The sequence below is a fragment of the Salpingoeca rosetta genome (genome assembly GCF_000188695.1).
Source record: "Salpingoeca rosetta unplaced genomic scaffold supercont1.33, whole genome shotgun sequence".
NCBI lineage: Eukaryota > Choanoflagellata > Craspedida > Salpingoecidae > Salpingoeca > Salpingoeca rosetta.
In genome coordinates this window covers 346,425-369,546 of record NW_004754901.1, presented here as the reverse complement: position 1 = coordinate 369,546, position 23,122 = coordinate 346,425, and the positions used below count along the sequence as shown (strand labels likewise).

The 23,122-nt window shown below is 55.7% G+C and overlaps 6 protein-coding genes across 6 annotated transcripts; 5 read left to right on the top strand and 1 right to left on the bottom strand.

Annotated features, from left to right (window-relative positions):
• Position 1: 1 nt before the first annotated feature.
• On the top strand, positions 2-5,224 carry PTSG_10467 (uncharacterized protein). Its single transcript, XM_004988791.1, has 8 exons — positions 2-377; positions 781-879; positions 1,155-1,253; positions 1,462-1,554; positions 1,891-1,989; positions 2,229-2,327; positions 2,545-4,150; positions 4,546-5,224. Exons 1-8 carry the CDS (start codon positions 276-278, stop codon positions 5,112-5,114), a joined length of 2,766 nt encoding a protein of 921 aa, XP_004988848.1. The 5' UTR covers positions 2-275; the 3' UTR covers positions 5,115-5,224.
• A 658-nt stretch (positions 5,225-5,882) lies between these two features.
• PTSG_10466 (uncharacterized protein) lies at positions 5,883-6,931 on the bottom strand (the record flags this gene model as incomplete). Its single annotated transcript, XM_004988790.1, has 2 exons — positions 5,883-6,261; positions 6,621-6,931. The coding sequence occupies 2 exons, from the start codon at positions 6,929-6,931 to the stop codon at positions 5,883-5,885; spliced, it is 690 nt and encodes a 229-aa protein (XP_004988847.1).
• Positions 6,932-7,168: 237 nt separating this feature from the next.
• Positions 7,169-10,235, top strand: PTSG_10465 (uncharacterized protein). The gene is made up of 6 exons (XM_004988789.1): positions 7,169-7,443; positions 7,589-7,827; positions 8,019-8,272; positions 8,591-8,992; positions 9,235-9,429; positions 9,803-10,235. The coding sequence occupies exons 1-6, from the start codon at positions 7,325-7,327 to the stop codon at positions 9,959-9,961; spliced, it is 1,368 nt and encodes a 455-aa protein (XP_004988846.1). The 5' UTR covers positions 7,169-7,324; the 3' UTR covers positions 9,962-10,235.
• Positions 10,236-10,525: 290 nt separating this feature from the next.
• On the top strand, positions 10,526-11,183 carry PTSG_10464 (uncharacterized protein; the record flags this gene model as incomplete). The annotated part of the gene is made up of 2 exons (XM_004988788.1): positions 10,526-10,875; positions 11,168-11,183. The coding sequence occupies 2 exons, from the start codon at positions 10,526-10,528 to the stop codon at positions 11,181-11,183; spliced, it is 366 nt and encodes a 121-aa protein (XP_004988845.1).
• Positions 11,184-11,818: 635 nt separating this feature from the next.
• On the top strand, positions 11,819-13,208 carry PTSG_10463 (uncharacterized protein; the record flags this gene model as incomplete). Its single annotated transcript, XM_004988787.1, has 2 exons — positions 11,819-12,919; positions 13,203-13,208. The coding sequence occupies 2 exons, from the start codon at positions 11,819-11,821 to the stop codon at positions 13,206-13,208; spliced, it is 1,107 nt and encodes a 368-aa protein (XP_004988844.1).
• A 764-nt stretch (positions 13,209-13,972) lies between these two features.
• PTSG_10462 (uncharacterized protein) lies at positions 13,973-23,049 on the top strand (the record flags this gene model as incomplete). Its single annotated transcript, XM_004988786.1, has 16 exons — positions 13,973-14,101; positions 14,330-14,364; positions 14,565-14,625; positions 14,749-14,809; positions 14,980-15,078; positions 15,388-15,884; positions 16,093-17,285; positions 17,561-17,696; positions 18,118-18,200; positions 18,391-18,448; positions 18,650-19,151; positions 19,372-21,366; positions 21,647-21,695; positions 21,873-22,315; positions 22,482-22,572; positions 22,935-23,049. Exons 1-16 carry the CDS (start codon positions 14,072-14,074, stop codon positions 23,047-23,049), a joined length of 5,448 nt encoding a protein of 1,815 aa, XP_004988843.1. The 5' UTR covers positions 13,973-14,071.
• Positions 23,050-23,122: the final 73 nt, after the last annotated feature.

Genomic DNA, 23,122 nt, shown 5'->3' with positions numbered 1-23,122 from the left:
ACAACAACCAAAACAAAACCTTTCTCTTGTGTGCCACTGAAACTCCAGTGCAGTGCGGAAACTTAATGCGAATCTTTCGCAAATTGTCGGACCGTTTCTTGTGCAAACAACAAGAAGGAAGCAAGCAAGCAAGCAAGCAAGACGAAGAGAACACACACACACGTGGAACACCAGCACAGACACAAGCAACGGAGCGAGCAAGTGGTGAGCACTGACGCTGGTGTCCCCATCCTTTCCTGTTGACACTCTGCACACGCACCGTGACCGTGACCGTGATGAGTGAGTGGGAGCTTCACGAGGCATGTGCCTCTGGTGATGTTGCTGCCATTGACAAGCAACTGAAGACCGGCACAAGCCCGTCCGCAACCAACGTCTGGGTGAGGAATGAGGACAAGTGTGTGTGTTTGTGGTGTTTGCGTTTGTGGTGTTTGCGTCTGTGGTGTTTGCGTTTGTGGTGTGTGTGTGTGTGTGTGTTTGTGTTTGTGGTGTGTTTGCTTGCTTGCGTGCGTGCGTGCGCGCGTGTGTGTATCTCTGTCTGTGCCTGTGGCCGTGTCTGTGCTGTGTGTGTCTGTCTGTGCCTGTGGCCGTGTCTGTGCTGTGTGTGTGTGTGTGTATCTCTGTCTGTGCCTGTGGCCGTGTCTGTGCTGTGTGTGTGTGTACCAACGGTAGGGTTTGTCTACACCTCCCCTTGTTTGCGTGTGGACGTGAGCAGCACTCGGCCCATTCCCTGTCACTTCTGACGGTAATCCTCACACTCCGCCCAACAACCGTGTGTTTCAGGGCATGACGCCGCTCCATACGGCGAGCCTGCACGGCAAAGTGTCGGCCGTTGAGCTACTGCTGCAGCACAAGGTCAAGGTCGACGCTCAAGACAGCAAGGTAGCCAGCCATTCGCACGTCACCCGTTGTGGTTTTGCGTCGTACATGCAGTTTGTAGCTGTGTGTTGCACGAGCAGACATGGCTGCGGTTGTCGCGCATCACAATACGAATACACCCCGGCTCACTCTGCGAGCGCGTATGTGTGCATGTGTGTGTGTGTGTGTGCCTGTGTGTGTATGTGTGTGTGTGTGTGCCTGTGTGTGTGTGTGTGTGTGTGTGTGTGTGTGCATGTGTGTGTGTGTGCATGTGTGTGTGCGTGTCTGTGTGTGTACAGGGGTGGACGCCGCTGCACTGCGCGAGCGGCAATGGCCATGTCGACGTTGTCCGCATCCTTCTCAGCCACCATGCCAAGGCCACCATCACCGACAAGACGGTCAGTGTGTTAAGTGTGTGTGTATGTGTGTGTTGGCTTGACTGGTTGTCGTTGGAGGGCTGTGCAAAGGCTGCGGCCACCTGCGGTTTTTCGGCGTTGCTGTCTTGTCACACTTTCATGTCACTGGCCCAGCCAACGCCCACGTTTGTATTATTCTCAACCACTTGTCGACATGTGTGTGTGTGTGCGTTTGTGTGTGTGTGTGTAGAACAAGACGCCGCTGCACCTGGCGGCCATGAACGGCTGCACAGATGTCATTGATGCCCTCGGAAAAGCAACCATCGCCGCCACCACCGCCAACGTGCGCAGTGTTACGTGTGTGTGTGTGTGTGTTACGTGTGTTACGTGTGTTACGTGTGTGCGTGTGTGTGTGTGTGTGTGTGTGTGTGTGTGTGTGTGTGTTACGTGTGTTACGTGTGTGCGTGTGTGTGTGTGTTACGTGTGTTACGTGTGTGCGTGTGTGTGTGTGTGTGTGTGTGTTACGTGTGTTACGTGTGTTACGTGTGTGTGTTACGTGTGTTACGTGTGTGTGTTTGCCGTGTCTGGCCTCATCCATCCCTCGCTCCTCCCCATCGTCCCCACCATACCCTTGCTCGTCCCCCTCACCTCATCTGCCACTCGTCATCTTCATCACCAGGGTCGGACTGCGCTGCACCTGGCGTCGTTCTTTGGCCACGCCGCCGCCGTGCGGGCGCTCACTGCTCGCGGGGCCCCCGTGAACGCCGTCGACAACAACGTGCGCGCACACAGTGGGACGAGAGAGGGAGGGAGGGAGACAGACAGACAGACAGACAGACAGACAGACATACAGACAGACATACAGACATACAGACAGACAGACAGACAGACAGACGACAGCTCTGCACACACACACACATACACAATACACATGACATACATACACACACACACACGAATACAATCCTTTCATTTCTCCACCTCTCTCCCCCCCTCCCAACCCCTTAATCCTCTCAGGGCGACACCCCGCTGCACGACGCGCGGACGGGCGGCCACGACGACACGGCCGCTGCGCTCATATCCGCCGGCGCAGACACCACCGCAGAGAACGACCAGGTGGCGCGGCACGTTCCATGGCGAATTGTGTTGTTTTGTTTTGTTGCCTGTGGCTGTAGGTGTTGCGTTGGGCTGGCTTGCTCGCTTGCACGCTCTGTGTGGTGACTTGATTCCTCATTCGCGCACACACACACACACACACAAACACACAAATACACACACACATTCGCACACATGCACCCCCCCCCCTCTTTCCGCCTTGGTGCCACTGCTGCAGGGTCTGGTGCCTGGCGACTGCGCCCCGAGCGTGACGGTGCCGCCGGTGAAGCCGACCGCGGCCATGCCCACGTCATCGTCCCCCTTTGGCAAGCCGTTTGCACTCACGCAACACAAGCACTCGCCATCGTCAGCAGCAGCAACAACACCAATAACAGCAGCAGCACCACTATCAACATCGCCTTTTGCAGCGACAACGGGGGCGCAGTTCACGACAGCGGCACCGTCGGCGGGTGTGACGTCTGGGCTTGGGTTTGGTCTCGGCAAGGCGATGCAGTCGATGATCAGCACGAAGCAGCAGAAGGAGGAGGAGAGGAGGAAGAAGATGGAGGAAGAAAAGGCAGCAGCAGCCAAGAAGCAGCAGCAACAGCAGCAACAGCAGCAGCAGCAGCAGCAGGCTGTTGTTGGTGGTGGTGATGATGATGACAAGCCCAAGCTTTCCTTCAACTTTGCCGCCGCCAAGTCGTCGTTTTCGTTCTCCCCGAAGCCATCCACACCACAGCAGCAGCAGCAACAACAGCAGCAGCAGCAGCAACAACAACAACAGCCGAAGCCAGGGCTGTTCAAGACCGCGCCTGGGTTCACCACGTCATCGCCGTTTGCAGCCAAGCCAGCGACATCCTTCTCCTCCCCTTTTGCTGCGTCATCCCCATCTACTACAAAGCAGCAGCAGCAGCAGCAGCAGCAGCAGCCGAAGCCAGGACTGCTTGGTTTCAAACCAGCAACAACAGCGCCTATGACGAAGGCAACCCCGCCATCATCATCGTCGTCGACGTCGCTGTCGTTTTCGTCCACGCCTGCGCTGTCATCGGGCTCGTCCCCGTTTACGGGCGGCACACCCGCGTTTTCGTTTGGCAGCAAACCGTCCACGACACCAGCAACGCCAGCCGCACGCACTGGTGCTGGTGTTGGTGGTGGTGTTGGCTTTGGCAAGGGCACCACCATCACACCCACGACGCCAACCACGGCTTCGATCACTGCTTCAACACCCACCAGCAGCAGCAGCGGTGGCGGTGGCGGTGTGTTTGGCGGGCTGAAGCTGTCGCCTGCGTTTACGGCAGCAAGTGGTAGCCTGTCGCTCGGCAAGCCGTTCACGCGAAGCGTGGAGGTGGATGATGACGACGACAGCGACGACAGCGACGAGGATGAGGAGGAGGAGGATGAGGGGGATGATGATGAAGAGGAGTGGGGTGATGTTGTTGTTGCGGATGATGATGAGGCTGAGGAAGAAGGCGAGGAGTTGAGTGACGAGAGCGACACGACTGAAGACGTTGAAGACGATGAAGATGAAGAAGAGGAAGATGAAGAGGATGAACTTGAAGAGTATGAGGGCGACACACAAGGCGACGACGACGACGAGGATGAGGATGAGGATGATGATGATGAGGATGAGGAGGAGGAAGACGACGACGACGACGACGAATACGCAGAGTATGAAGACGAGGATGACGAAGATGAAGACGAAGAGGATGAGGATGAGGAAGGGGATGGTACTGTGAATGCGAGCTTTGGCAGCGCGACACCTGGCCAGTTTTCGTTTGCTTCTGGCGGCTGGATCTCGCCCGCCCAGAAGACCACGCCGCCATCGTCGACAACCACGACGCCAGGTATGTACATGCACACACGCGCATTTGTGACGTGAGAGTGTGTGTGTGTTTGAGAGAGAGAGAGAGCGCGCGCGCGCGCGCGTGTGTGTGTGTGTGTGTGTGTGTGTGTGTGTGCACGTTTTTTTTTTTTGTGTGTGTGTGTGCACGTTTTTTTTTTTGTGTGTGTGTGTGTGCACGTTTTTTTTTGTGTGTGTGTGTGTGCACGTTTTTTTTTTTTTGTGTGTGTGTGTGTGACAGCATGTGTGTGACAGTGTGTGAGTCCCCCCTCTCCCTGTTCACATCCACCCCAGTTTGCATGTCGCCCCTTGCCTTGTTTGTATTTCCTTTCCTCCCGCCCTCGCCTCATTATCATTGCATTACCACCACCATCACCATCGCCATCACTACGCCGCCAGCGTCGTCTATGAGCAAGAGCGGGCTGTTTGGAATGAAGTCTGCAGCCAGCACTCCCGGCACAAAGCCGTTTAGCTTCGGCAACAAGACCACTGGCAGCGGTGGTGGTAGCCTCTTCTCCTCCCCATCCTCCACCACCGGCACGACGACGACGACGACGACACCGGGCCAGTCGCTGTTTGGCGGGAAGTTCACGCCAAAGGGCACGAGCCTGTCTGCAGGCATGAGCTTTGGCAGCGGTGGCAGCAGCACCAACAGCAGCAGCAAACCCACAACGCCAGTCTCCTTCCCCGCCACCACCACCAGCACCACCAGCAGCACCACCAGCAGCAAGGTTGCAACCCCATCAACATCGACGACCGCAGCCAAGGCGACACCGACGACCACGCCATCGTCACTGTCGTCACCTCTGTCGTCGTCTGCCAAGGGGCCAACAGCATTTGGCAAGGGCCTCTTCAGCAACAGCAGCGGTGGTGGTGGTATGAAGCCTTCGCCGCTGTTTGCCAACCGCTACACAGCACAAAGCAAGCAGCAGCAGCAGCAGTCGCCTGACAAGAACGCAAACAAGTGAACACGTTGATGACCCTGGCGCCTCTTCTGGTTTGTTTTGTTTTGTGTGAGGGTGCGTGTGTGCGTGTGTGTGTGTGTACTTGTGTGTGCGTGTGTGTGTGTGTGTGTGTGTGTGTGTGTGTGTGTGTGTGTGTGTGTATTTGGATGCAGTGATGTGATGACATTGCCTTTTCTTAAAGTTTGCGAGCATGTGTGGTTGTATTTGTGCTGTTTGTGTGCAGTTACACACGCAACACAACAAGAACGGCAACGTCTTGATTTGTGTATTGTGGAGGTGGATGTAACACGGGTCAAGGTGAGGCTAAGGCTTGCCCCGAAACCAAGATGACAGCGGGAGTGCATGAGACCACACACATAAAGTGACATGCACACACACATGATGACATGCAAAAGGGGCAGCAAGCAGCAAGGGGCGACGGTTGGCGAACGTAGTGAAATGATGACAAAGGTAGTGAAACAACCCGCAAACGCATGCACATAGAAACATTCACACACACCAACACATTCATGCTGACAGCACTGCGCGTGAGATTAAGCCACGCCTGCACACAACACAAAGAACGTGGTGTATCACGGCATGCACACAACAAACGCAAATGTACACACAAAACACACGCACACGCACGTACAACACAAACGCAAATGTACACACAACACGCACACAACACACGCACACACACACACACACACACACACACACACACATACACACACACACACACACACACACACACACACACACACACAAACAAAGCACAACGCAGAACGGTCATGGTTGGCTTGCGCGGTGTGCTGCGGGGCTGAGAGCCACAGAGTTTCGGAGGACGAGGGGCGGTGGCGGCTTGGGAAGAACCTGCTCCCGAAACCGCTCAACGGCGGTCTTGCCGTCGCATACAGGGCACGGCTTTCGCGGGGGCTTGGCGGCGGAGGTGTTGCGCTCCGGCTGCTTCGGCGTGGTCGAGGGTCCGCTGGTCTCATGGCACGTGCACGCGGGACTGCGGGCTGGGTGGAAGGGGGATAGGGTCTGCAGGGCAGGCAGTTTGCGCAGCAAGTACACCATGTTGGTGGGGCGCAGCCCGCTCATCTCCAATGTCCAATCGTCATGCAGCTCCTTCACCAGCATGCTCCTTTCCCACTTCCAGTCTGGCCTATCAAACAAGAAGCAGAAGCAGGAGAAGGGAATGGGAAAGGAAAGGGGTGAGCAGAAGGAGAAGCGGAAGGAGAAGGAGAAGGAAACGGTGTGAGGATGATCGGCGTGATTGCAATTGTTGCAACGAACATGGCGGCATGGGGGTTGAAGACGCGTGCACACACGCTCGGGTTCGCACGCTCGCGAACCCGCACACACACACACACACACACACACACACACACACACACACACGCACACACACACACACACACACACACACACACACACACACACACACACACACACACACACGCATACAGGGATGCATGAGCAGAAACACCCCCACCTCCCACCCCCCCCCCCTCTTCAACGTACTTGTAGCCCTCAATGTCCTTGACGCAGCGGACGCCCGAGCCTGATGCCGACGCTTCCGTTGGCGCCACTTGCACGAACAAGCGCATTGTATCTGCCGGCATCTGTCCCGCCTCTGATATTTGGTTCTTCAAGGACTTGACTGTTGCGAACCGCAGCTCGGCGACCTCAATGGAGCGGCCCTGTGGCGTGAGCGCTGTCAGCGGCATCCCGCCCGCCACCATTCCCGGAACCAGGTTGCCCTTCTCCTTCTTCTCAGCTGCCTTCTTCTTCTTTCCTCCCTTTTTCTTTCCCCCTTTCTTCTTCCCAGCCATCGTTGTGTATCTGTGTGTCTCTGTGTGTGTCTGTGTGTGCCTGTGTCTGTGTGTGTGTGTGTGTGTCTGTCTGTGTGTGTGTCTGTCTTCGTATCTGTTCGTTGTTGGCAAGTGCGGTTGCGGTTGTAGAAAATTTGCACACATCTTCAAATAAAGTTCGTCAAACAGTCCTCGCACTACGTTTGCTGCGTTGGTTGGCGGCCACGGCAGCCAGAGATGACGTCATGAAGCCACGAAGGCCGGCAAGTACAACAACAACAACAACAACAACAACAACAACAACAACAACAGCAGCAAGCGCAGCAGCAGCAGCAGAGACAACAACGCGCGCTATGTTATGTTACATCTTTACTTTCCACGCACTTCCATCCTCACATCACCACCACCCCGACAATGGCCTCGACGCTGACCAGGCCCGAGGGGTTCCGTGGGGAGTTTCTTCTCCCGTCAGACCCCGCTTACGACAAGTACCGCAGGCCGTGGAACGCTGACCACGAGCACAAGAAGCCCAGGTAAGCCAGCGGTCGCATCATGTCACGTGACATTGAGTGCATTACTTGTTGTTTGCGGGGGGGGGGCTGGTCGTGTCGATGGACAATCTAAGCATCTTTCTGACGCCGCTTCCCCCTCCCTCTCCTGTGCGCATGTTGGTGACAGCGTTGTGCTGCTGCCACTCGGAGCGACAGATGTCCAAGTGGCAGTGAACTGGGTTCGCTCCAACAACCTGCAGTTTGCCGTTATGAGCGGCGGTCATTCCATCTCCGGCCGCTCCGTCAAGGATGGCGCTGTGCTCATCCGCCTGACCCGCATGAACTTCGTGCACGTCGACCCAGAGGAGCGCACCGCATGGGTTGGCATGGGCGCCACTGTCAAGGACTTTGACCTCGAAACAAACGGTGCAGCATGTGTGCCGTCTGCACATCGGTGCAATCATACATTGCTGTTTTCGCGCACCCATCTTACAAGCCAAGTGTGCGCGCCACATGCTATTCTTACACTTCCCTTGCTTACACACACACACACACACGCACACACACACACACACACGCACACCGCACACCGCACACCGCACACTGCACACGAACAGCCTTCAACCTGTGCGGTGTTGGCGGCCAGGTGTCGCACACGGGCATGGGCGGGTTCACGCTGCACGGCGGATATGGCGCCATCTCCCGCCGTTACGGGCTCGGTGTCGACAACATCCTCGCTGCGCGCGTCGTACTCGCGGACGGCACCATGGTTGAGGCAACGGAGACGAAGAACCCTGACCTCTTCTTTGCCATTCGCGGTGCTGCAAGCTCCATTGGCATTGTCACCTCCCTTAAAGTCCGCCTCTACCCTGTGAGTGAGCGCACTCGTGTTGTGTCACTCGCAACGTCACCTTGCGCCAAGTGTGCAATGCCCAGCCAAGATATGATTTGTTCCTCCAAGACACCCTTTGTCCTTGCCGTGCTCTGCTTACCCTCCCCCTCTTCCCCTCCCTGTCCACGGTTTTATTCTACAACTGGGTCCCTCCGCTTATTCACCTCACATCACATCACATCACATCACATCACATCACATCACAACACCACGCACACCTCCGCTTTTCCCTCACCCAACTCACCACATACACCTCTCCTCACCAACATGCATCATACCTGCTCCGGTGGCGAGCAGCTGCCCGAGAAGGACATGATGTGCTCCGGGCAGGCGTTCTGGATTGCCGAGTCTGATGAGGAGTTTGCAGACCGCGTCAGGAAGTGGGCGGAGATTGTCGATAAGGACGAACCGAACCTGTACTGCTCCATGGTGATCGACTCGCCGCCTCCGCCGCCCTTCAACGGCCGTCGCACGTTCATCATCCACACGGCGTGGCTTGGTGACGAGCCCATGCAGCAGGCACAGGAGCTCATGAACACGCACCTCGCCCCGCTCATGGACAAGAAGCCCCTCATCAATGCCATCGACCCAAAGCCGTATGCTGTGTTCAACTGCATGCAGGATGTCGTTGGCGGGTATGGCCACAAGAAGCGCTCCACGGGCGCCAGCACCGATGACTGTCAGGCCCTCGTCAAGCTCGTGCGTTGACATTGTCTGTGCTTGTCTGCTTGGTTGGTTGGTTGGTCTGTTGGTCGAGTGTGTCTTTGTTTGCTCGGTTGGCCTTTTTTTGTGTGCATGCCTGTCTCCTCATTTCAATGTGTGTGTGCGTGTGTGCGTGCGTGTGTGCGTGTGTTGCACTGCACGTGCAACTGCTTTCAAACCTCAGCTGAGACATGCTGCCATTCTTTTACCTTGCTGTTGTGCATCAACGTCCGACACAGATTCTCGCTTCCGAGAAATACCGCACACCGGCAAGCGTGTATCTTGTTGAGCACTGGGGCGGGCAGATTGTGGGTGTCGACCGCAAACCCGAGGACGACTTGGTGTACGGCACGCGTCGCCCATACTCCGTCATGTGCCTTGGCAACCTCGATGACCCTTCCACCGCAAAGAAGTCTCTTGAATGGCTCCAGCAGGTTTGAAGGCCACGCGTGTCTGTGGTGTGTGGTGTGGCTGTGTGTCTGCGCGAATGCGTATGTGTGCGTCTGTGTGTGTATGTGTGTGTATGTGTATGCATGTGTGTGTATGTGTATGCATGTGTGTGTATGTGTATGCATGTGTGTGTCTCCCTCCCTCCTCCCCCCTCTCTCTCTGTGGGTGTGGGGTGTTTGAGAGTGTGACTTGGTGTGTGGTCCTCATGGTACGCGCCTTTTTCTCATCAGTCAGTGTAGTGTGTTGATTGGGATATTGTGAGCATAAACGTGCGCTCACTCCTTCCTGCACCGCTGCCACCACCGCCGCCTGTACCATCACCATTTTCTCCTCCTGAATTTCATCGCACTGTCGCAGTTCAAGGCACTGGCCAAGGACATTGGTGTCGGCGTTGCTGCGTACGTGAACTACACAGACGACCACAACAAGCCCTATGGAGACTGCACTCAGAAGTTGGCGGATGTCAAGGCCAAGTACGACCCACACAACCTCTTCCCAAAGTTTGCGGGCATGTGAGAGGAGTGAAGCTGAGGTGGCAAACAAGCGCGCGCGCGTTTGCTGGAGGAGCCCAGGCAGCAAAGTACTATGGCTCCTGCTGCGTGTGTGTGTGTGTGTGTGTGTCCTTGGGTCTATGTCTGTGTGTTTTCCTTCTCTCTGTGTGTGTGTGTGCGTGTGAGACAGTGGCTGGGGCCGTCGATGTCAGAGTGCACAACACTACAACATCACGATGCAAACAAACACATTGAATCAAGAAAGCACGCACAAGCGCACACAAAAAACAACACCAGTGATGACGTCATTGCGACAAATCCGAGCAGAACAGCGGCAAGTTTATTTCTCATGTCAAATCTGTCACAACTCCATTTTGCTGTCTTCAAACAGAACCTCAGAAAAAAACAAACAAACCTGCGATCGCACCTTTCTTTCACCTCAGCACCTCCACAGCAAAACATTCAACAAGCGCCCCCCCCACACACACACCTGCACACATTCAACCCCCTTCTCCCCCCCCCGCCTTTGATCAGTCTCTTCAACTCTTCTGCACATAGCGCACCAGCAAGGGCAGCAAAACACACAGCCATGGCGATTCCCGGCAACAACTTCAGCGCGCTCGTTTCCTTCAAGCTGAAGCAAGGCAAGGACTACGACAAGGACGTCGTGCCTGTCATGCAGCGTTTTGTCGAGACAACCTCCAAGGAGGCGGACATGTTCTTCTACGGGTTCGCGCGCTCAACCAGCGACCCTAGCGTCTTCGTGTGCCGCGAGCACTACAAGAACGCCGATGCCTTCCTTGTGCACCTGGCCAACGTCGGCAAGCACCTGGAGGAGATGGGCGAGTTTGCAGACATTACCATGGTGACCTTCGTCGGATCCGAGGAGGACACCAAGAACGCAAAACTCATCGAGGCAACCAAGGCCCTGCCCACGACGTGGTTCACCCTCGGGCCCACATGCTGAGGCGGCATTGTGTGTGTGTGTGTGCGTGCGTGTGTTTGAGTATTTGTGTGTGCGTGCGCCTGCTTGCATCTGTTTGCATCAATGCTCGGTGTGCTTGTGTCATTGTGTACCTGCAGCTGGTGCATGTGCGTGGCATGCCCACCTACGCCTGCATGTACGTGCATGCTTGAGGATTCACTGCACTTTGTTTCTTTTGTTTCAATGAGCATGCTTCTGTCTTTCTGTGCTTGTTGTCTCCTCCGCGACAGTCGTTCAGTTCTTCAGTTTCATCACACTTTGAGTAAAGAACAGAGCTGCAATACTTCAACACCCGCCTATGTGACATGAGAGCGCCGCAGGCAAAGCGAACTCCACGTGCACACGCACACACACACACACACACACACACTTGCGTGTCCACTCCTCTATCTCGCTGGTCTTGGTGGTCATGTACACATGAGTGTTGCGGCACACAGACACCACCCACTACCATCTCCACTCACTGCCATCTCCACTGCGGAAAGCCAGTGAATAATTTGTGCCAATTTTCGTCAATCCCAGACGCCAAGCACGATGATGAGAACGACAACTCCTCCTCCTCTTTTTTGCAGGATGAGGTGGTGGGCGGTGGTGTTCGTGTGCGCTGCTGCTGCTGCTGTGGTTGTGGTGTCGGATGTTGGCTCAGCTCAACCGGCCTCTCCATCCCCACCTGCACCACCAACAACCACAACCACAACCACAACAACCACAACAACAACACCGCCAATTACAATAACTCCACCAACAACACTACCACCACCACCACCACCACCACCAACAACAACAACAACAACCACAACCACAACAACCACAACAACCACAACCACAACAACCACGCCAACGCCGCCGCCGTTGTTCGCTGGCTTTGAGGAGGATGGGAACGGCACGCTGCATGTCATGGCTGGCGTGAACGAAGCCACGGGCACGCGTGGGCGTGTTTTGATGAATGATGTCGACATTGCCGCAGAACTGGAGGCGCTGCAAAGCACCACGGCCGCGCTACGCGCAGCGACGGAGTCTGTGGCTGAGGCGAGGTGTCCTGGCGGCAGCGAGGACATCATTACCACCATCAACACCGACATGGATGACATAGAAAAGTGGTACGGTGGTGTGGAGGCCCCCAACGGCCTTATTTACGGCATCCCTTTCTCCGGCACGAGCGTGCTGATCATCAACCCCGATCTCAACACGTTTGACACGACCAGCATCGCCTCGCTGTCTGACCAAGAACGAAAGTGGCGTGGCGGCATCCTGGCCAGCAACGGCATCATCTACGGCATTCCCTCGCACGCCTCCAATGTGCTCATCCTCGACCCCGCCACCAACAGCGTCGACACCACGACCATCACCAACATTCCCAGTGGCAATTACAAGTACGATGGCGCGGTGCAGGCACACGACGGGCTCATCTACGCATGCCCGTCGCACGCAACCCACGTGCTCATCATCGACCCAGCCACCAACACCGCATACCCTAACAAGATGGGCGGTCTCCCGCTGGCCACGAACAAGTGGTTTGGCGCCGTCCTGGCCAACAACGGCCGCATCTACTGCATGCCCGGTAATGAGGACTCCGTGCTCATCATCGACCCCAAGCTCCACTCGCTGGACATGACCACCATATCTGACATCCCGGATGCCGATCAGTGGCGCGGGGGCGTGCTGGCCGACAACGGCAAGATCTACGCCATCCCATCCCACGCGGACTTTGTGCTCATCATCGACCCCGAAACCAACACCATCGACACCACGTCCATTGTGGGCCTTCCGGACATGGATGACTTCAAGTGGACGGGCGGCGTGCTTGCAGGCAGCGGGCTCATCTACGGCATTCCCCGCAACTACTTCACCGTGCTTGTCATCAACCCGTTTGACGACACCGCCGACACGACATCCCTTGCTTTTGACACTAGAACATCGCCCTTTCGCTGGTCCACGGGCGTGCTTGCCTCCAACGGTAACATTTACGCCATCCCATCATATTCCCAGAACATTCTTGTCATCAACACCATCTGTCACCAGCCGTTTGCTTGGTGACGGACGGTTGTAGGGTTGTTGTCATGCGTTTATGCATGTGTGTGTGTGTGAGTTTGGTGAGTTTGGTGAGGTTGTGTGTTTGTGTTTGTTTGTGTGTGTGTGTGTGTGTATGTCTGTGAGTTTGTTCGTGTGTGTGTGTGTGTGTGTGAGTGAGTTTGTTCGTGTGTGTGTGTGTGTGTGTGTGTGTGTGTGCTCGCATGTGCGTAAGCGCGCATGAGTTGCCCTCTTGCATCTGTGCTTGTAGCTTTGATTTGCACCCTTTGTTACCACTCACGGTTTGTCTTGGCTTACGTACGCCGTGTTTCCTTCAGTTGCTTTTGGCTTTTCGCCACTTTCTTCTTCTTCTTCTTGTTCTTGTTCTTGTTCTTGTTCTTGTTCTTGTTCTTCTTGTTTTTTGCTCCTGCCCTTGTTGTTGCCGCGTTATTTCACATATTCTGTGCTCGTTATTGGCTTCTGCTCTTCCCTTTGTCGCTTGCGCGCCTGTTCACTTGCGTCCTCTTCCGCTTGCGGTGTGTCTGGGCTCGCACAACACGAACACCAACAAGGACCTGCCTGCCACAGTTATCAACATCATAAAAAGATTCACGGTTATTGTGTACCTGATGGCCATTTTTCTGCAATGGTGGTGGCGGGAAACGAGACGACAACACCACCACACCACAACATCAACAACACTCGACGACCACACCAGCCACAACAGCATACCCGCACCAGCTGCACACCTCCGCAGCCACATCGCACACCTCCAGTCATACATACGTGGGCAGTGCCACAAGCAGCGTCCTTTTCCCCAACACCATTTTTGTTTGGCGCTGCGTGTTCTGCTGTGTGCCTGTGTTGTGTGCATCTTGCGGCAAATCCCCACAACAACCTCAGAGCGGCGACGACGAGCACAGCCCAGCCGTCCGCACGGCCATCCGTCCATCCATCCGTCCATTCACTCGTCCGTCTGCGCTTTCCTCCCTCCTCCTCCTTCTTCTTCTTCTTCTTCTCTCTCTCTCTCGCTCTCTCTCTCTCTCTCGCTCTCTCTCTCTCTCTTCCTCTCCCCCCTCTCTCTTCTTTTCTTCCCTGTGCGTAAATTCCAAGGTCGACAAGGAACGCCCTCCAAGCACCATGACAAAGAAGCGGAGCAAGCGGACAAAGGTACATTCACTGGCAGGCTTGTCCGTGGCGATGTGTTGTTTATGGGGTAGTCGTATGAAGGCAGACACTTTGCCCTGCTGTCAAAGACCTCAGGGTTGCGAAACAACGCCTCGGCTACGTGCCTACAGCACCCAGCGCTCCACACACAACGCGCTACAAACCAATGCTTTGTCCGTGCCCACATGTGCTCACGGCTGCCTGCTTGCTTCTGTTGGCTCTTCGTTGTAGAAGGACATATTCAAATCGGCCAAGGACACCTCGACGTTAGTGCTCGCGGGGCGAACATGATGGCAGGACTGGAAGCCATACATGTTTTCTTGTGATGCCTGCAATGTGGTCGCACAGCCCCGAGTGTATTGTCGTTTGATGTCGCGCTTGCGCCGCGTGTGTGCACACCGTGCTTGCTTTCGCTAACCCGCACACACACACACCCTCATATCACCTTGTTGTTTGTCGCCTGTAGTAAGCGCCCGCAGCCGATCGACAAGAACCTGGATCCATTTCAAAGTGACCAATATACTTGGGTGCGTAGCATTGGCATTGTCCGTGTTGTTTCTCTCGCTCCAACATCATACGCGCACACATACACGCACACCCACGCAACACAGTTTGTTTTCTGACACGTGTGTGTGTATGTGTGTGCACAGAAGCCTGAGCCCCACAGCCTGGATACTGCTGCATTACAAAACTTGCCCACGTTTGTGCCAGGTATCGTGTACGTATGTGCCAGGACCAACCACCTGCGTGATAGTTGCTTCTGCACGATGCTTGTCGAGTTGCTCATCTGTCTACTCGTCCTTCCTCTCTGCCTTCTGTTCGTGGCCTGGGGTACCTCACGCTTTCCCCCACCACCAACGTTCTCCGGACCACACACAAAGGTGGCAGCCACAACTTGAATAACCTCTCCAGAATGGGTTCGCGGCAGAGCAAGCCCTCACGGCGCAAGGCCGCGCCCCCCGCTGCCCAGAGGTCAACCGGTGAGCACATGTGCATGCGAACATGTGCACATGTGAGTGAATGTGTGAACGCGTAATACGTGTGAGCACACGTGTATGATGGTGTGTGATCATACGTGTATGATAGTGTGTCTGTGTCTGCGAGTAATTGCTTCATGTCACAGCAGCCTCCAGAACCCGCTTTGGTCCTCCATTCCGCCCCTCGCCCCAGCTCCCCCTTTCTCCTCGTGGCCCTCACTCTTCTAACCCTCACCCCAACCCCGCCCCGCCCCCTCCTGCTTCTTCTTCTTCTCCTCCACCTCCTCCACCGGCCTCTGTCGATGCTGCCAGTGACGTCCCGCTATCCTCCCGTGCTCATTGAGACACCTAAAGAGCCCCGCACTCGCCCTTCATCACCCTCGACACCGACAACAGGCACACACCCGACAACGCGATCAACGACGTCGTCGGCGCGTTCAGCACGCGTGAAGAACTTCTATGCGCGTCATTCCAGCAGCCATGCACACCAACAACAGCCACGGCAGTCATCGCCACCACCACCATCATCATCATCGTCGTCGCCGTCGTTACTGTCAAAAATACGCAAGTGGGGCGGTCGCATCGTGGGCGGTGTTGTTGATGGCGGCGACAAAACCAGCAGCAGAAGCAGCAGAAGCAGAAGCAGAAGCAGAAGCAGTCGCGGTGGTGGTGCGGAGCGTGACGTTGATGAGGTGGTTGTTCTTCTTGATGATGACGATGATGACAACAACAAGGATGGCGATCATAATCACAGTCGTGATCATGATGATGATGGTGCTGGTGGTGGTCGCTTTTCGACGCTGAATCAGGTGCGCATCTGTAGTGACCCCATCTCCTGTCCACTGAGCATTCTGTGTGTGTGAACCTGCAAGCGCGCGTACACACACATACACACATACATCTACATTCATGCACACACAAACACACACGCACACAGATGCACACGTGAAACAACGATGCACGCACACGCTCACTTATTGATTTGCCACCACCTCTCGTGGTTGCACGCGTCACCAGGCGCCTGAGACCGTCCATCCCGTCGATGACGACGATGGTGATGACGAGAGTGACGAGGATGGTGGCAATGATCACGACGATGACGACCTCCCACCTGCATTCGCCCTCTCACCATCGCAGCCGCAACAACAGCCGCACCAGCAGCACCCGATCCATGTTGATGACGATGTCAGCGGTGATGATGGTGATGGTGGTGGTGATGGTGGGGGTGCGGCGACAAGTGGGGGCCAGCGGCGGCGGCGACGACCACCCAAGTTGAAACACGAGTCATCCCTGCTGTCGTCCTCACAATCACAAGGCACCAGTGGTGATCATGGTGGCGGCAATGGAGCTGGAGCTGCTGATGCTGCTGATGCTTGGGATTCTGACCAGTTGATTGCGTTGCCCAACCCGCTGTCTGCGATGGAACGCGGCAGCGAACACAAGCGCAATCACCCGCGCAGTGGTGGCAACGTCTTCGCAACAATGACCGGCAAACATCGACCGGAGAGCAGCCGCGCTGATGATGGTGACAGTAACAGTAACAGTGATAGTGCCGGTGACAGCGATGGGGGAAGCGGCTCAAAGCACAAGATAAAAGCAGGAAACGCAGCAGCAACAATAACGACAACAACGACAGCCACAGAGGCACCGGCCACAGCTGCGAAAGCGCTGGTTGTGACGGCTGCGCGGCGGCCCGTGACTCGCAGCTCCACCCGCTCCCAGCGCCAACGCACTGACGACGACGACGACGACGATGATGGCAGTGGTGATGGTAATGGCAATGGTGATGGTGCTGGTGGCGGCAAGAAGAGTCGTGGAGGACGCGGCAGCGGACGTGCAAATGGCGATGATGATGGCAGCACCAACACCAAGGACGACACGCCAGCAGTGAGGAGGCATAAGACACGCAGCAGCGGCAATGATGATGACGATGATGACGATGACGATGACAACAACAAAACCGGTCGCAGGAGCAGCAGCAGGAGGGGGAGGAGGAGGTCGACACGTGGCAGTGGTGATGGCGATGGTGATGGTGATGGTGATGGTGATGGTGATGGTGGTGCCAGCGCGAGCGATGGGAAGAAGGCAATCAAGCTACCGCGGCGAAAGCGGCGGCAGGAGCAGCGCCGGCTGGACGACGCGGAGGTGATGGTCGCCGTGGACACCAGTGGAGCGCGCACGCTCAACCTCACGCGCGGCAGCTACAACAGGTGCGGCGGCGGGTGCGGCGGCGGTGGTGCTGGTGGTGGTGGTGGTGGTGGTGGGGGAGGGAGAGAGGGAGGGATGTGTGGTTTTTATTCGTGTGGTGCTGGTTTGTGATGGTGGCTGTGATCGTGTACTTACTGTGATCATGTGGTGGCTGCTGTCGACACCTGTGCGTGTATGTTTGCACTTTTGCCTTCCGTACGTTCCCTATATCTCACAAACCACCACCACCACCACCACCACCACCACCACCACCGTGTGCACCCGAATGGCCGGCCAGGCTGCACGGCAGGGAGTTTCTTGATGACGAGCTGGTTAACTTCTGGCTGGCGTATCTCCACCGCCAATACGAGATGAACACCGCACGCTCAAACGTCCACGTCTTCAACACTTACTTCTTCTCCAAACTCTGCGACGTTAGTGCTCTGGGGGTTGCATGTGTGTGTGTGTGTGTGGGGGGGGGGGGTTGCATGTGTGTGTTGTGTGTTGTGCGTTGTGCGTTGTGTGTTGTGTGTTGTGTGTTGTGCGTTGTGTGTTGTGTGTTTGCTTGTGTTTCTCTGTACAAGATGCCCTCATGTTCTGGCACGCACTTCGTTTACATCCACATGTTTGCGCTTCCTGTGGATGCTTGCTGCATTGCTTTACTTCCACCACCTCCCTCATCTATAATCACCATCATCATCATCATCATCATCATCATCATCATCATCATCATCATCATCATCATCATCATCATCATCATCACCACCACCATCATCACCACCATCATCACCACCACCACCACCACCATCATCATCATCATCATCATCATCATCACCATCATTGGCCGGGGTGCAGGGCGGGTACGACAGCGTGAAGCGCTGGACAAAGCACGTCAGCCTGTTTGAAAAGGACTTTCTGATCATCCCCATCAACGAACAGTGAGTTCCTACTGGCTGCGTGTGCGTGTGCGTGCGTGTGCGTGTGCGTGTGCGTGTGCGTGTCTGTGCGTGTGCGTGTGCGTGTGAAGGAGGCGTGTCTGTGTCTGCGCTGTGTCTTGTCTCAGCGTATCCAATCCACCCGCTCACGCTGTTGTCGCTGTTGCGCACCTTCGCATGTGTGTGTGCACAGCGCCCACTGGTACCTGGCGATTGTGTGCTTTCCCTTTATGAAACCGCCCGCTGTGGAGGTGAGCAGGGTAGTGGCGTGTAATGACGGCGATGGCGCGTTGTCGGAGAGGATAAGCTGTTGTTCCCTGGTCGCTGGCGGTTGCGTTATCCAGCTGGTCATTGTTCACCACTCACTGTGATTCACACACACACACACACACACACACACACACACACACACACACACACACACACACACACACACACACACACACACACAGGGGACGATTGGCGATGCGTCTGCCCCAGTTATCACGAGCGTGCGCACACGGCGCAGTGGCAACGGGACAGCACTGCAATCCCTCCAATCGACGGCACCGCCGTCGTCATCGCTCAACAACCCCTGGACACTCTCGTCGCCACCCCCGCGTTACGGTACGCGCAGTAGCACCGGTGCCGGCAGCATCCCGCACTATGCGCGCGACGCCGTTTACCGCACGTCATCAGCCACGGACACCCACTGCAACGTGCCTGCAGGCAAAACGAACACCGCCAGCACCACCACTGCTGGAGGTGCCAACAAAGCTGGTGGTAAGAGGAAGAACCAGGGGCGGAGAGGCAAGCAGTTGGCAGCGCCGCCATTGGGACGCGTCCTCGGCTCTGGGACGGAAGTGCCACTGGACGCACACGTCTTGGGTCGCAGTCGTGGTGATCGTGGTGGTGGTGGTGATGACGTTGTGAAGCAGACTGCTTTTCGTCGAAAGAAACCCCAACTCGAGCACAGTCAGTATCGCTATTTATGTTGGTGGCTGTGGTTGTGATGGTTGTGGCTACATTCGTGTGATTGTGTTTGCTCGCTGAGTGAAGGTGTGAGCGTGAAACGTTGCAAATTCATGCTATCACCGCCAACCACCATTATTACCCCTGCCACTGCCATCATGTGCGCAACATTTTACGGCTCGTCTCACATGTGTGGGGTGTGCTCATTTTCTTTGGTCTGCAGTGATTGTACGGATTCTCGACGACAACGACGACTGCAGCGGTGATCGCGACTGCGATGGCGATGGTGGTGGCGGTGGTGGTGGTGTTTGCGAGCCGAGATCGCAGCCACCAGGGGACGGGCAGGAAGATCAGGAGGAGGAGGAGGAGGAGGAGGACGCAGACACGCGTGAAGAGGTGACCATTACCGACCACGACGCTGTCACAGACAATGAGACCACGGCAATACCGACGCCACAAACCACGATTGTGAGGGCTGTGGCAACGCCTGCGTCGCCTCAACTTCGACGCGGAACCACCAGCGCCCCTGTATCGCCATTGACAAGAGCTGCAGGTGCAACGACGACCCCACCGCCACCAGGCAACGCAGTCTCGTTGTCTGTGCCACCAGTCAACACGACAACAACCGTCGTGACGCCGACGACGATCAGTTCCCCAGCACAAACGACAACGATCATTTCCCCAACAAGTCCATCACCACAACCACGGACAGCAACAACATCAACACCAGCGGCAGCAACAACATCAACACCAGCAACAACATCAACATCAACACCAGCAACAACAATTATCACACCGTTGGCAACACCAACAACAGCACACCGAGCACACGGCGGTGATGTGAACAGTGCTGGTACCGCTACTGCCACGCCAGACGTGGTGATGGCGACACCAACAGTAGCAGCAGCAACAACAGCAACAGCAGCAGCAGCGTCGTCATCGGTGACGGCCACTGCTGCTGGCCATGGCGTGAGAACGACGGTGGTAGCGGCACCGACGGATGGTGGGAGTCGTGGACGAGCAAGCGCCATGATGGACTGCAGCCAAGACATCCCCGGTGGTGATGGTGATGGTGATGGCGGCGGTCAGGATCTGGGCATGGACATGGACTGTCGTGAGGATGATGTTGTTCGTGCTGATGATGATGCTGCTGATGGTGACGGTGCTGATGGTGATGGTGATGCTGGTGCTGGTCGTGTGGGTGACAGTACAGGTGGTGCTGATGGTGCTGTGAAGGTTGTGCCCACCAACAACGGGCACACGACACCATTCAACGATAACGATGGTGGTAATAAGACTGCTGTCACTAATGATGATGCAAGTGCTGGCGGTGAGGATGACTCGCACTATACCAACATGATGTCTGACGCTCTCGCCGCCATCAAAGCGACAACGGCCAAAAACACCTGCGGGGTTGGTCACAACAACAACCCCAACGACGACGCTGGTGATGGTAGTGAAGGTGACAACAACAACAACAACGACGATGATGGCGGTGATGTCACTGTTGTGGTGCAGTGCCGCCGCCAACGACGGGCGTCATCGTCTCCCTTGACTGACGTCGACGACATCGACACTCCTGCTCACGACACTCGTGATCGTAGTCAAGGACCAGGGCACGCTGTGGCTGAGGATGACAGTGGTGATGATGAGGACGACAAGATTACACTGCCTGTTCCAGCACCCGTCAACGTCAACAACAGCAGCGACAACAGCAACAACAACAGCCACGATGACGATGACGGTGACAGTGATGATGACCGTGCGACACCACCGCTTGGCAGCAAGGATAATGAAGACGGCGGGAGCGATGCGAAGAATGCTGGGGTCGTCGCCGTGTCACGTGACGGTGATGGTGACCGTGCTGGCGCTGACCGTGTTGGTGGTGGCGATAGCAGCAGTGGAACACGTCGGGATGTTGACATGGACGAAGATGTTGACGATGCTGATGGCGATGGAGCGCACGACCGCAACAGATGCACTGGTGAGCTGCAGTCAACAGTGGCCACAGCAACACCGCCGCCAACCGCTGCAACAGCAGCTGAAACAGCAGCAGCTAATACAGGCGAACGCGCACCAACAAAAACCATTCACGACCATGATGATGGTGATGGTGATGGCGATGACAATGACAATGACATTGAGATGAACATGGTTGATGCCACAGACAGCGACGATGATGCGTTTGCTGATGTCACCGGGCCTGCTTCGGAGCAAGGTGCTGTTGTCGTTTACGCGTGTGCTCAAACTCTTCTGCACACAGCGCTGTGTTGTTCGCTTGTGCACGTGCATCATGCTGCTGTCTGTAGCCTCCACAGCGTGTCTCCCTCTCTCCAATGCGCAATCCCTCACCCTTTGCCTGTTTTGTGTTGCTGTATACGGCCGTCTGTCTATGCGCGCGCGTGTGTGTGCGTGCGTGTGTCTGTGTGTGTGTGTGCGTGTCTGTGCGTGTGTGTGCGTGTCTGTGCGTGCGTGTCTGTGCGTATGTGTATTTCCAGAGCGCCGCGACCGCGAAATTGCGCAGCGCACGCAACTGGCAGAGGAGTTGTAAGTCATGAACACGTGCTGTCGCACGCACCCCTGCATGCACGCGTGCGTTCATTTGCGAACGCGCGTACATTGACATGATGCCACGCTCAGCTATGAACATGCACGTACGAACCACATCTCATTCACCCGTTTTTGCCGCGTGCCGTCGTACGTCTTTCGACTTCTTGTGGACAGGAAAGCAAGTCGACCAATTACACGGCAGAACAAGAAGTGGTTGGAGCAACAGCAGCACAAGCTGATGCTGCGTGCTGATGACGGTGATGGTGATGACAATGACGATGGTGATGGTGATGGTGATGGTGATGGTGATGGTGGTGCTGTTGCCCAAGACGGACAAAAGCAACGACAACGGCAGCAGCAGCGCGGAAGCAGAGGAAAGAGCAGCGGAAAGCGGGGAGGAGGAAGTGGTGGAGCGAAGGGAAAACAAGGACGCCACTCTGTCGAAGTTGTTGATGATGGTGACAATAATGATGGCGACGGTGGTGATGCTGAAGCAGACAGTGATGGCGGTGATGGCGGTGATGGTGACAAACGCGATGGTGGTCGCAGTGTCGTTGAGGACTGTGTTGGAAAAGTGAAGGACACATCCGCCCGCAAACGAGCAAAGATCACCGGAGGTGTGTGTGTGTGTATGTGTGTGTGTGTGTGTGTGTGTGTATGTGTGTGTGTGTGTGTGGTGTTTGGGAAGTGGAACATGTGTCCTTGGTGTGCGCTCAACTTATCATCTCCTCACCCCATGCGGGCGCCCCAATCAACGCAATCACGATTGATCGCAATGAGCAGCTGCACCTCCTCGTGTGGAGCGATATCCGTGCGTCATCTTCTACGATTCGCTCAACGACCCCTGCATTTCACACGCAGAGACAATCAAGAAGTACGTCAAACATGCGTGGCGTGGTGTGATCGTGTCGTTTTGTGGTGGTGGTGGTGTGATCGTGTCGTTTTGTGGTGGTGGTGGTGTGATCGTGTCGTTTTGTGGTGGTGATGATGATGATGATGATGATGATGATGATGATGATGATGATGATGATGATGATGATGATGATGATGATGATGATGATGGTGTTCTTGTTGTCTTTGTTGTCCTTGTTGTCCTTCTTGGTCTTGTTTTCCTTGTATTTGTATTTTGTTGCCGTTGGTGTATCGAACCAGCCACTCGCCTCACTGAAGATGCACGATAAATGTTCATGGCAAATCGACACACGCAACCAACACACCAACGAACCACCCAAACAGGTATCTGCAGAACTATCTTATCCACGAGTACAAGCACGAGCGGGCGGAGGGCGACGGCCTGCCGCAACTCGAGGACATTGCCGCCATGCCCGTCAAGGAGACAAAGGTGCCGTGATTGTGTGTGTGTGTGTGTGTGTGTGTGTGTGTGTGTGTGTGTGTGTGTGTGTGTGTGTGTGTGTGTGTGTGTG

Excerpts from the sequence above, each read along its gene's own strand:
- PTSG_10467 (XM_004988791.1), top strand. The coding sequence starts at position 276 with ATGAGTGAGTGGGAGCTTCACGAGGCATGTGCCTCTGGTGATGTTGCT. Across the intron at positions 1,254-1,461 it reads CCACCATCACCGACAAGACG|AACAAGACGCCGCTGCACCT; the intron begins GTCAGTGTGTTA and ends GTGTGTGTGTAG. Across the intron at positions 4,151-4,545 it reads GTCGACAACCACGACGCCAG|CGTCGTCTATGAGCAAGAGC; the intron begins GTATGTACATGC and ends CTACGCCGCCAG.
- PTSG_10465 (XM_004988789.1), top strand. The coding sequence starts at position 7,325 with ATGGCCTCGACGCTGACCAGGCCCGAGGGGTTCCGTGGGGAGTTTCTT. Across the intron at positions 7,828-8,018 it reads CTTTGACCTCGAAACAAACG|CCTTCAACCTGTGCGGTGTT; the intron begins GTGCAGCATGTG and ends GCACACGAACAG. Across the intron at positions 8,273-8,590 it reads TTAAAGTCCGCCTCTACCCT|CTGCCCGAGAAGGACATGAT; the intron begins GTGAGTGAGCGC and ends GGTGGCGAGCAG.